The following is a 12303-nucleotide window of genomic DNA, read 5'->3' on the forward strand; positions in this document are numbered from 1 at the left end:
GGACCATAAATCAAGGCTGTCCCCGCCAGCCCCTCGGCCTGCTCCTGCCCGGGGCCTCGCAGACCCACTTCCGTGCCTGTCGCCCGCCGACCCTCGGCTTCTCCAGGCCTGCGCCCGCGCCCCCGGAGGGCCTTCGTTTCCCGGAGCGCTGAGGTCCCTACGTGGGTCGACAGAACCCGCTGCCCCTTCGAGGCTCCGTACGCCCGGCGGCCAGGATCCCGGGACCAAGGGCGTCAGTGTCCTCCTCCGGGCGCCTCCAGGCGCCCCTGCCCCGGGCCGAGGTGCGGCCGCCGCGCGCAAGCCTTTTCTGGTCTCCGGGTCTTGGGTTGGAGTCTGGATCCCGGACCCAGCGAAAGCGAAGCCTGGAGTGGGCGCTGGGCGCTGCGACCGGATCGAAGTGGCAGCGGGAGCGACCGGCGGGCGACGCGAACTTCTGGTGGAAGGAGCAGCGCGGGCCCCGACCTCCTGCAGCCCCCGCCGCCTTCGCGGCCCTGGCGCAGCCCGAGTGTATACCGAGTTGTTAGTGTAGGCCATTAGTGTCGAATTATCGGTGTCTATTATCAGAGGAAACAGGTTACGCCGTTTATTTCGTTTGGAATTTACTCTAGGATTTAGTCCTTCCTTACTAACATCGTCTCTTTCCTATTTGGGGATTTGCAACTCGGGAAGTGCCTCCTCCTTTTCCGCGGTCGGTGCAGCTGCGCTGGGCACGCCAGCGAGGTCTGTGTGCACTCACCTGAGCCGCTTGGTTGGGAAGGAGCCCGGGGGTGGGCATTCACCACCCCATCCTCTGAGAAAGATACCTGCTTGGTCAGGGATGGGAATCGGGCTTTGAGGTCCCAAGGAGCCAGCGGTCAATCCAGGCAACTTGCCTAACCTCTCTGGGCCCAGGTTACACAGCAGGAGGCAGGCCACCCTCCCTGGCCCTGGCCCTCCTCAGTAGGCTTGAGCCCTGACCCTAGGGGCTGGGCAGAGGATTTGGGGCCTTGAGAAAAGAAAAGGTATCAGTGACCCACACTTAGAGCCCGCTTCCTAGAGCCATTCAACTCAGTCTTGCTCTCTCGCCCAAGGTACCCTTCTGGCTCCCCTTTTCAGGACTCCAACTCCCCACCCAGGCTTCCCCTTCCTCTTGGAAACTCTTCCAGCTTCAGGTAGCTTTGTTTTAAACCGTTAGCTTCTCCATGGGGCCAGAGCCTAGAAGGTGCAAGACCAGCAGCCCTCTTAGTTCTCTGCGAGGCAGACACAGCTGAGGGCCTGTTGCTTCGCTCCAAGGCCAGGGTTGCCAGGTGCTGGCCAGCCCTCAGGAGGACCGCACTGCCCAGCGGAGCTCTGCCCTCTGCTCAGCCGACCTTGTCCTGTCCGAAGGCATTAGAAGGCATTAAGGGGCGAGCAACAGCCTGGCTGTTGGACTCGCATCCTTCTTCCATACCTAGGGTCTTTGGCTTGGGTTGGGCTTTGTGTAGGGTGGGCCCGGGAGAGCCAGGGCCTCTGGCTAGGCCTCGGTCCACCGGCTCCCTCTCTCCCTGCCTCCCTCTCCACATAACACCCCTGGGCTTTGGTGCTGGAGGAAGGGCTGTTGCTGTTGGGCAGATTTTGACAGAGGGATCTGCTAAAAGCTTTTTTCCCCCCTGAATTATTTTATTTAGCATTATTTTTATTTTTAAAATTTGACCAGAGAGAGACAGGTCTGAGACTCAAACTACTGTTGGCCACATAGGAGTCCAGCACCTTAACCAGCACGTGACCTGCCTTTTGAGCATGCTTGTGAGGTTTCCCTGCTCAGGAGGAGAATCGTCTCTTAGTGCCATTATTCAAGCTGCGGAGTGCTGGGCTGGGGCCGCCTAATAGGGCTGAGGGGGTCTGGGATGCAGGCTCTGGCACCAGACCCAGCTAGACTTGAGTTCAAATCCTGGCTCTAGCATCCAGGGTTACTAGGGTAAAGCAGGTGAGGTGATCACACCAGTCTTTATGGAAAATGGTGATATTTTGTCCATCACGGATTTTGAATCTTCAGTTTAAATAAGAACAGTGGAGGCCAGCAGGTGGCATGGTGATTAAGGGCACTGGACTCCCACATGGCCAACCAGGGTTTGAGTCCTGGACCCTGTGGCTTGCGTTCTCACTTTCCATCTCTCTCGCTCTCTCTCACTCTGTCCCTCTCTGGTCCAGTTAAAATAAATAAATTAAATTAAATAATTATTTTAAAAAGAATAGTGTATTAAGATAGTGTTTGTTTTTGTTACTGAGCATTTGGTGCCTCAGGAGAGGGCCTCGCCCAGCCTCCTCCGTGTCCTTGAGCAAATCTCCTGCTGAGCTGATTTTTTCAGCTTTAAGCTTGGGGATGATGTTGCTCATTTCACGTGGTCCTGGTCGTCTGAGGGATCTTTGCACTTGGCTCGGATCCTGAAAATAGCAATTTTGCAATTCATACCACAAGGACTGCTAATAATAGCTAGAGTGCTTTTCCTCTGGTGGGTTGGAGCCCCTGGGTTTGTCTCCCCAGCACCCCAACCCCAGAAAGAAGCCAGCTTACACCTTTGCCCAGGGCCTTCCTTCTAAAACCGCAGCTTAGGTGAAGTGGGTAGAGGATTGGATGATGCAGCCCAGGCCTGGTTGCTGATACTGCCCCACCTGCTCTGCAAGGACATGAATGGGACAAGCTGTGGGCCTCAAGATCACGGCACTCAGCCACTGTACCTGTTCAGCTGAAAACTGGGAGCTCCCAAAGCCAGGAGAGAAGCATATCCCTGTTCCTCCTGCCCTTTGCCCCTCCCGGTCTCCTCCCTCTCTCCCTCCCTTCCAGGTGCACACCCTGCCCCATCAGGCTGAGTACTGTGGAGTCCCAAGCCTGACAGAGCAGACCCACCTCATGGAGCTCACAGGACTGACAGTCGTGTCCACCCACTGAATCCCCTTCATAGCTCATCTCCCATTTGTGGGCCCAAGTTCATGATTCACCTGCATTGAGCCTGTATGAAAAGCCAACTTACTTTTTATATTTTCCTTAATGATGATTCCAAGCATCAAAGGATTTCCCAAGTGAAAAGAAAAGAGACAGGTCTGAGACTCAAACTACTGTTGGCCACATAGGAGTCCAGCACCTTAACCAGCACGTGACCTGCCTTTTGAGCATGCTTGTGAGGTTTCCCTGCTCAGGAGGAGAATCGTCTCTTAGTGCCATTATTCAAGCTGCGGAGTGCTGGGCTGGGGCCGCCTAATAGGGCTGAGGGGGTCTGGGATGCAGGCTCTGGCACCAGACCCAGCTAGACTTGAGTTCAAATCCTGGCTCTAGCATCCAGGGTTACTAGGGTAAAGCAGGTGAGGTGATCACACCAGTCTTTATGGAAAATGGTGATATTTTGTCCATCACGGATTTTGAATCTTCAGTTTAAATAAGAACAGTGGAGGCCAGCAGGTGGCATGGTGATTAAGGGCACTGGACTCCCACATGGCCAACCAGGGTTTGAGTCCTGGACCCTGTGGCTTGCGTTCTCACTTTCCATCTCTCTCGCTCTCTCTCACTCTGTCCCTCTCTGGTCCAGTTAAAATAAATAAATTAAATTAAATAATTATTTTAAAAAGAATAGTGTATTAAGATAGTGTTTGTTTTTGTTACTGAGCATTTGGTGCCTCAGGAGAGGGCCTCGCCCAGCCTCCTCCGTGTCCTTGAGCAAATCTCCTGCTGAGCTGATTTTTTCAGCTTTAAGCTTGGGGATGATGTTGCTCATTTCACGTGGTCCTGGTCGTCTGAGGGATCTTTGCACTTGGCTCGGATCCTGAAAATAGCAATTTTGCAATTCATACCACAAGGACTGCTAATAATAGCTAGAGTGCTTTTCCTCTGGTGGGTTGGAGCCCCTGGGTTTGTCTCCCCAGCACCCCAACCCCAGAAAGAAGCCAGCTTACACCTTTGCCCAGGGCCTTCCTTCTAAAACCGCAGCTTAGGTGAAGTGGGTAGAGGATTGGATGATGCAGCCCAGGCCTGGTTGCTGATACTGCCCCACCTGCTCTGCAAGGACATGAATGGGACAAGCTGTGGGCCTCAAGATCACGGCACTCAGCCACTGTACCTGTTCAGCTGAAAACTGGGAGCTCCCAAAGCCAGGAGAGAAGCATATCCCTGTTCCTCCTGCCCTTTGCCCCTCCCGGTCTCCTCCCTCTCTCCCTCCCTTCCAGGTGCACACCCTGCCCCATCAGGCTGAGTACTGTGGAGTCCCAAGCCTGACAGAGCAGACCCACCTCATGGAGCTCACAGGACTGACAGTCGTGTCCACCCACTGAATCCCCTTCATAGCTCATCTCCCATTTGTGGGCCCAAGTTCATGATTCACCTGCATTGAGCCTGTATGAAAAGCCAACTTACTTTTTATATTTTCCTTAATGATGATTCCAAGCATCAAAGGATTTCCCAAGTGAAAAGAAATTCAGCCAAAAACATGTTTCAGTCCGTAAGGATGACGTGAGCCTGTCTGCTGCATCACGGGCCTGGCTTAGCGGCTGAGCGGGGCCTGCTGCTGTGGTGCGCCTTCTGTGCACCCCCGAAGCTGCCTGTCCAAAGCAGCACTCATCGTGGCTCTAGGATGAGGAGGTCACAAAGCCAGACAGTCTCTGTCTGGACCTAGGAGCCTCCCTGGGAGCTGGGGCTGGATCGTGGCCTGTGAGTGTTGGTCAGCCTTTGGGCTTCTAGGAGTCCCTGCCTGACAGGGAGCAGACTCATTGTTAGTAAAATCCCTCACCACAGTCAGATTCCAGCGGCCCCTTTCCTTTCTTCCAGTCAAGAAAATTATTGTTGTTGTTATTATTTTAAGTTTAAAAAATGTATTTCTTGGGACTAGCAGTTGCTGTAATGGCTACATCATTGGACTCCCATGTAGTCGACCGTGGTTTGAGTCCCAGACCTGATGGTTTAAACTCATGCCGGGTGCGTGTGTGTGCATGCCCAAGATCCCGAGGAGAATGGAGGAGAAGAGAGTGTGGCGTGGCCATCCCTCCTGGGGGGGTGATTTCTCACTTTTTGCCTCTCTGTCTTTGTCTTTCTGGTAAGTGCACGTGCCCTATAGCCAAAACCTCCCCCCCAAAACTTTTATTTCTTTATTTAACTTTATTTTTATTATTTATTATTTTTATTATTATTTTTAATTTGACCAAAGAGACAGAGAGAGAGAATGGAAAAGTGAGAAAGCAAGCCACCAGGTCCAGGATTCATATCATGGTTGGCCATGTGGGAGTCCAACGCCTTAACCATGCCACCTGCTAGCCCCTATTTTAAGTTTTTGCAATAGGACACATGTGCTTGCCAAAGAGAGAGAGAAACTGAAAGAGAAAGTGAGAACTCATCTCCTCGGGGATGGCCACATGCAACCCCTTCTCCATCCTCCTCTCAGGATTTTGGGCACGCACACACACGCCTGGTGTGAGTTTCAAGCCACAGGGTCCAGGACTCAAACTGCATCCGGTCATGTGGAAGTTCAGTGACTCACCCACTGTGCCACCTGCTGGCCCCAAGAAAAAGATGAATTATCTGGTTCCGAGAGAGAGAGGCAGTGAGAGAATGAAAAGTCTGGAAGTGGCCTGAAGCCAGGGCAGCAGCAGGGCAGGACAGGGCGCGGTCCAGCAGGCCTGGCTGGCTTTGCTGCTCAGCAGCCTTACAACCCTGTCTTCTCCCAGCACCTCCAGATGGTCTCTCCAGCCCCTTCCATCCCCAGTAGTCCTTTTCCCAAAGGGTCCGTCCCAAAGTGCTGGCACCCAGGACTGCCCGCACTCCCTCCTGCCAAGTGCACAGCTACCTGGCACAGGCCCTGCCACCTCAGAGGGGGTTTCGGAGAACTTCGAGCACCCTGAGGGCTCAGACCAGCCATACCATGGGCCCCTTTGTTCAGTTAAGTCTCCAGTGGGGTGTTGCTGAAACCCAATGGGAGATGGTCTCAGATGCGAGCCAGCAGGGACATTAGTCAAAAAAGTAGCAGGAGGCCACACCTTTGGGTCCTCACAGTGCCTCACAGTCCTGCCTGGAGAGTGGTGGAGGCTGGGCTGGAAGGCTGAGCTCTTCTGTCCATCCTTGTCCTTTACTTGAGGGGCAGTGGGGGCAGGCTCCTGCACCCGGCCATGGCAGTGGCCTGGAGCAGCTTCCTGGCCTAGCTTTCCCAGTGGACTCTGGCTTCCTCCCACATCTACCAAGACAGTCCCCAGGGTCCTTCCAGTCACTAACCTTTGGGGACTCTCTCCCGGGTCAGGGGCGCTGTCCCCAGCGGGGGTCAGCTCAGGTGAGGGCAGGGGGGTTGGCTGATGTGACAGGACATCTAAGATGATGGAATGGGACGGAAGGAGCCAGGCCGGGAGGGAAGCGCCGGACGGCCTCTGCCTCGGACTTGCCAGCGGGTGGCGCTGTAGGACAAGCTGAGGGCCTCTCTCCGGCGCTGCTTCTGCCCGGCCGAGCACCCCGGGGCAATGGGAGAGGGACTGGGGCGGTATGCAGGCGTGAGAAGCTTCTGCCGTGGGCTGGCCCAGCCTTGGATGCGCAGAGCCCGATTCGGGTCCTTCCGGAGACTCTCCCGCCTGTGCCCCTCCCCTTCCCACAGGGACTTCAGCGCGGAGAGCTGGAGGCTCCCTTCCAGAAGCCTCTCCCTCTGGGCATCTGAATCAAAGCGAACGCTTCTCTGTCCCTTTGAAATCCTGCCCTCGTCCCTCCCTCTGCGGCTCACCTCACCGGGCTCGGGCTCGGTGCCTCAGTAATGAGGAGATCCCGACTCACATCAACCTGCTGCTCACAAGACCTTGAGGGAGCGCCCTGTGCTATGCCGTTCCTGTCTCCCGGTGCAGGCGCAGAGCGGTCAGGACACCTGCTCCACACAGAAATCGCCCGGTGGCGCGGGGCTCCAGGCTGCTACCCTGCACTCAGGCCGGCTGGGTTGCTCGTGGGCAGAATGAGCGTCTCCCTGTGGTTCGTGTGCTGGGGGGAGGTCTCGAGGCCCTGGAAGTGGGCTCTGGGAAGGCAGGGCCGGGCCAGGGTCCTGAAGTGCGAGGCTTCTTTCTGGAACTAGTTTCTAATGAGGGGGGTGGGGCAGCCGCAGGTTGAGAAATACTCAGGTCTGGGGCCAGCAGGTGGCATCGTAGTTAAGGCACTGGACTCTCACATGGCCTTGAAGTCGGAGTTCCAGACCAGGCAGCTTGAAAACCACTCCGGTCACCTGTGCACGTGCTCAAGAACCCCAGGGGGAGGATGGAGAGGGGAATGTGACAGGGCATTCCCACCCTTGGGAGCGAGTTCTCATGTTCCCTCTCACTGCCTCTCTGTCCCTCTCCAGTGAGCGCATGCTCCCTATGGCAAAAACCTAAACTAATTAAATAAATAAATAAGGTAAAAAGGAACACTCAGGTCTGAGAGGCCACAGTGGTCTGGGCCCTTGGCGGTCACCAGCACGGGGGCAGAGCGTTGCTCCCTGCCCAGCTGCAGCCTGCAAGGGGTGTGAGCCATGCAGCTGGTCACAAACAACACCACACCGTCACAGGCCACCCTCAGGACAGGGCCCTGGAATCTCGGGTTTCTGGTGGGGCATCATCCTTTCCAGAGTTTAATAGTGGGGCTGGGATAGGAGCTACTCCAAGAAGGTCCCCTGAGTAGGGACTGGACTTCTGGGCTGAGGTCCGGATAACACGGGATGTGAAGGTGGGGCCCAGGGTTCCAGGCAGAGGGAAAGCAAGCGCAAGCCCCGAGGCAGGAGCATGTGGCTGGGAGCGGTGGGGAGGGGTGAGGACAGGGTGGAGGTGGGTGGGAGGTGGGGCTGCAGGCCAGGCCTGGCTGGATCAGCTGTGAGACTGTAGACCTGGCTTGGTGCTGGGAGCGCTGGAGTGTTGGGGAGGGAAGTGGGGCGATGGTTGCTCCGTGGGGACAGGTTGTGAGGGGACCAAGGAGGCAGGAGGTGATGAAGGAAGCTCCAGAGAGGTGAGAGTGGAGACACAGAGAAGCGGGTGGGTCAGGCTGTGTTGGAAGCCACCTTGCTCGCCAGGTGTGTTGTGGCTTAGCTAAAGGAAACAGAGCCCTGGAGGCTTTGGGCTCTGAAGCCGCAGATGGTGGTCTCAGCTATGAGATGGGAAACAGGAAGAAGCAAATTTGGTGGGAAAACAATCAAGGGTTTGAGACCAGTAGGTGGCATAATGGTTACATTGCTGGACTCCCACATAGTTGACTACAGTTTGAGTCCCAGACCCGGTGGCTTAAAACACACCAGGCACGTGTGTGTGTGCACCCAAAATCCTGAGAGGAGAATGGAGGAGAAGGGATGGTCCTCCCCCCGGGGGGTGATTTATCACATTCTGTCTCTCTGTCTCTCTCTCTGTCTCTCTGGCAAGTGCACACACCCCATAGTGAAAATCTTGCTAAGAATAAAAAAAAACCTGAACTCCAGGGTTCTGTCCTGGCCACCTGGAGGTGGATTCCAAATAGCCACGTGAAGATGCCAGCTGGGCAGGGCATGAGTGACGCTGGAGTTCTAGGAGAAGCTCCGGGGTGGAGATCGGCACTGGGGAATCCTTAGAGGAGAAATGGCATTTAAAAGCTCAAATCTGCTTGACTCCAAAGCCGCACTGCTGAGATGGCCTGGATGTCCGTGCCCATGAAGGGTCCCGCGTGACAGCACCGTCATCTGACGCGGTGCAGTGGGTTCCCTGCTTCGCAGGCACAAGCACACTGGTTTTCAAACGAAGACACAAGAGGGGGGTGATAAGCAGCATTTTAACTGAAAATAGCATATAACATGTGGGGAGAAGCCAAAGTGCATGCAGAGAGAGCTCAGAAGTGCCCGGGAGTCTGGCTGAGAAGTCCCGCCGCCTGTGCACCTTCCCTCGCGGAAGGCCCTCTCCTTTGGGAGGGGTTGATGTTCTCAAGTCGGCCTTGGGAAGAAGTCCACCTAGGCCTGCCTTAATTGACAGGGCCCCTGCACTAAAGGGGCAGGCCCTGAGTAATGAACCTTTGCTTTTCCCTGCTGTCAGGGGTCCCCGAGAGATACCGCTGCCATGGCAAGACATCAGGCATCCCAAAAAGAGCAATTAGAACTCATGTTTGGAACAGAAAATGAGGGCTTTCAAAGCACGTCACTGTCTCGCTTTCTGCAGAAAACACACGGGTTGTTCTTAACACCTAATGGGCAGAGCCATGAAATCGACCCTTAGCCTGGAGTCTGAAAAACTGCCTTGTAATTTGAGTTTGTCTTGTCAGGTGAGGGCTTGAAAAAAGAGACAGGGTCATCTTGCCCCGGGAGGGGGAGGAGGAGCCCTCAGTGATGGTCACTGGGGCAAAGAGAAGACTAGTATTGGTTACCCTAAAAGGGGGGACGCTTACCAAAATAATTAACCCGAGACTGAATCTGAGGTCCTTGCAGCAGCAGAACCTGCAGAAAAGTGGGGAGTGTCCTAGGGGAACGGGAGCGAGAAGGGCAAATCCTTCGGGGGATTTTCTACCACATCGGGAAGGCTTCTCATGGCAGGAGAGGGCCTAGGGGTGGGTGTAGTTGCCCATCCGCAGAGTCCCCTGGCGTACAAATGGGCTTTGAATGCTCTCTGGCGATCGGCCTCAGTGGGGAACGTGTCCAGTTGGGAGCCCACCTGTGGACAGGGAGCAGAGGGTGAGTGAGGTCTGGGAGTTTCCCCCCTCCCCCCTGCCACCCAGTCAGTCTAGAGTCAGACCCAGTAGCTGCAGGAGAGAAGGAGGTCCAGGAAGTGCTGAGAGCTTTAGGGACTGAGCCCTGAGGAGCCAGGGGGCAGGAGGCACAGGGCCGTCCTGCTCATTGCCGAGAAAGGTGTGTAACAGTAAATGACCTCCACACCGCATCACCACGCGTGGGACGTGGTAGCCAGTGTGGTGCACATGCTGATTCTCCACCAAAAAAAAAAAAAAACAAGGGTGCTGGCAGGTGGCATCGCTGGACTCCCACATGGTTGACTGCTGTTCGAGTCCTGGACCTGTTGTCTTGTTTTCTCATTTTCTCTCTGTCTCTCTTTGGTCAAGTTAAAAAGAAATAATAATAATAATAGGGGACCAGCAGGTGGTGTGGTAGTTAAGGGGACTGGACTCTCACATGGCCAACCATGGTTCGAATCCTGGATCTTACACCTTGCTTTTTCTCTTTCCCCCTCTCTCTCTTTCTCTCACTCTGTCTTCTCTGGTCAAATTAAAATAAATGAATAAATAAATAAAGTTAACTAAAATAATTCTTTAATAATAATATATAAAATTAAAGAAAATAATTCTAAAAAACAAAACAAAGCCAAAACAAACTCAAACAGGGCCAACCCTGTGGCCTAGAGGTGAAGGGAGCCAGATCCCACATGGCCGACCACAGTCTGGATTCTGGCCTTGGGGGCTTGAGAAACACGTGGTTATGTATGTGCGTGTGTCCCAAATCCCAACGGGAGGAAGAAACAGAAGCGATTGTGGCGTGACCAACCATGCCGGGTGGGGAGAGCTTTCTCCCTTCTCTCTGTCTCTCCATCGCTCTCTGGCAAGGGTACACACACTCTGCTGATTAAAAAACAAACAAGCAAGCAAGGGGCCAGCAGATGGCATAAAGGTTATGTCACTGGACTCCTTTGTAGTCGACTGTGGTTTGAGTCCTGAACCTGGTGACTTAAAACTCACACCAAGGGGCCAGCAGGTGGCGTGGTGATTAAAGATACTGGATTCCCACATGGCTGACCATGGTTCGAGTCCTAGACCTGGTAGCTTGCTTGCCCTTTCTCTCTCTCTCTCTGTGTGTGTGTGTGTGTCTTGCTATGGTCAAATTAAAAATAACAATAATGTCGCTGGATTCCCATGTAGTCAACCGCAGCTTGAGTCCTGGACTCAGTGGCTTAAACTCATGCTGGTTGCATGTGCGTGCGTGCCCAAGATCCCGAGAGAAGAGTGGAGGAGAAGGGATTGTGGCGTGGCCATTCCCCCTGTGGGGGTGATTTCTCGCTTTCTGTCTCTCTGTCTCTGTTTGTCTTAATAATGATAAATAAAATAAAGGAAATAATTCTAAAAAAAAAAAAAAAAAAAGAACGCAAACTGACGCCATGAATGTTCATGCCCAAGATCCCAAGAGAATGGAGAAGGGGCTGCCATGTGGCCATCCGCCCTGGGGAGTGGTTTCTCGCTCGCTCGCTCTCTCTCTCTCCCCCCATTGAGCACACGTGCCCGATACCAAAAATCTCTCTTTAAAAAAAAAAAAGCCACCGTCTTCTAGAGAGACCTCTGGCTTCCTGAGGTCCCCCAGGAAGGGTCATGTCACTCCTTCCCTGTGCAGTGGCAGCTGGCCCTGGAAGCCAAGTGGCCAATCCTCAGCACCAGAACCACAACCAGAGCTCAAGAACGTCCCAGCTTCCTTTCTGGAAAATGAAACAAAGCCATCGGGGAGATTGGCCAAGGCACGGGCCTGCCCGGTTACTGTTTTATGCCACCGGCATCCCGGCCTGCCTTCCTGCTCTAGAAAAGGTGGGGTGTGTGTGTTACACCAGCAGCATGGCAAGGGCCCCGGCAGTAGGGGCACACCCCCAGCACATGTCTCTCCTCGAGGGTAACCTAGGGGAGGCACGGACTGGGAAGTCGCTCAGCTCTGTGCGGGGATGCAGGGTCGGGTGGATAGCGGCAAGGCTCGGTTGCACGCTCACGGCGCTCTCAGTGGGGCGGGGCGGCAGCTGGGACAGCGATTACACAGCGTTTTCAACACACCTGACCGTGCAGTGAGGCCGTGTGGCCCGAACAAACCGTCTGGGTCAGGGGAGGCCTCCCTGGCTTGGAGGATGAGTGAGGTTTCTCAGGCAGAGGGGGCAGTGTGCTGGCCCTGGGGTCAACAGAGCTCAAGATCGTGAGGGTTCACGAGAGGACAGTGTGGCCAAGGCCGATTCCCTTTGGCTTTGCAGGTACAGCTGCGTCTCTGCAGGAGCTTCGGGACAGAGCAGGACCCCTGCCCCGGGACAGCCACAGGGGACTGGGGGGCGCAGCGCAGGGTGATGGCGCAGGGGGCAGCCCCATACGGGAGGGTCCCCAGCTCAAGTGTGGAGACCTGACTATGTGGCACTCACTTGCCCATGACCCAGGGCTGGCTGGAGGCTGGGATGGGTCACGGTGTCAAGACCCTGGTGGGGGTGCTTGCCTCTCTTTCTTGCTGATGGAACACATGAATCCACGTAAAAGCAAATGCAGTCCAGAGTGGGCTCCCCGGGGCTGGCTGGCTAGGCCCTGGGCTGCAGACAGCCTACGTGCTAACGGGAAGTAGAGGAAGGTAGGGGAAGCTGGAAGAAGTCTCTGCTCGGGGTCTGGTCGGATCC

The 12303-nt window shown here is 54.9% G+C and overlaps 1 protein-coding gene across 1 annotated transcript in view; it reads right to left on the reverse strand.

Annotated features, from left to right (window-relative positions):
• Nucleotides 1–8717: 8717 nt before the first annotated feature.
• CFAP77 (cilia and flagella associated protein 77) overlaps nucleotides 8718–12303 on the reverse strand; it is a 158999-nt gene continuing 155413 nt past the window's right edge. Inside the window, 2 exon segments of the mRNA XM_006164320.1 lie at nucleotides 8718–9537; nucleotides 9540–9600. Of these exon segments, the coding sequence (XP_006164382.1) occupies nucleotides 9491–9537; nucleotides 9540–9600 (108 nt within the window). The 3' untranslated portion in view covers nucleotides 8718–9490.

Source organism: Tupaia chinensis, unplaced genomic scaffold, assembly GCF_000334495.1.
Source record: "Tupaia chinensis unplaced genomic scaffold, TupChi_1.0 Scaffold143602_1, whole genome shotgun sequence".
Taxonomy (NCBI): domain Eukaryota; kingdom Metazoa; phylum Chordata; class Mammalia; order Scandentia; family Tupaiidae; genus Tupaia; species Tupaia belangeri.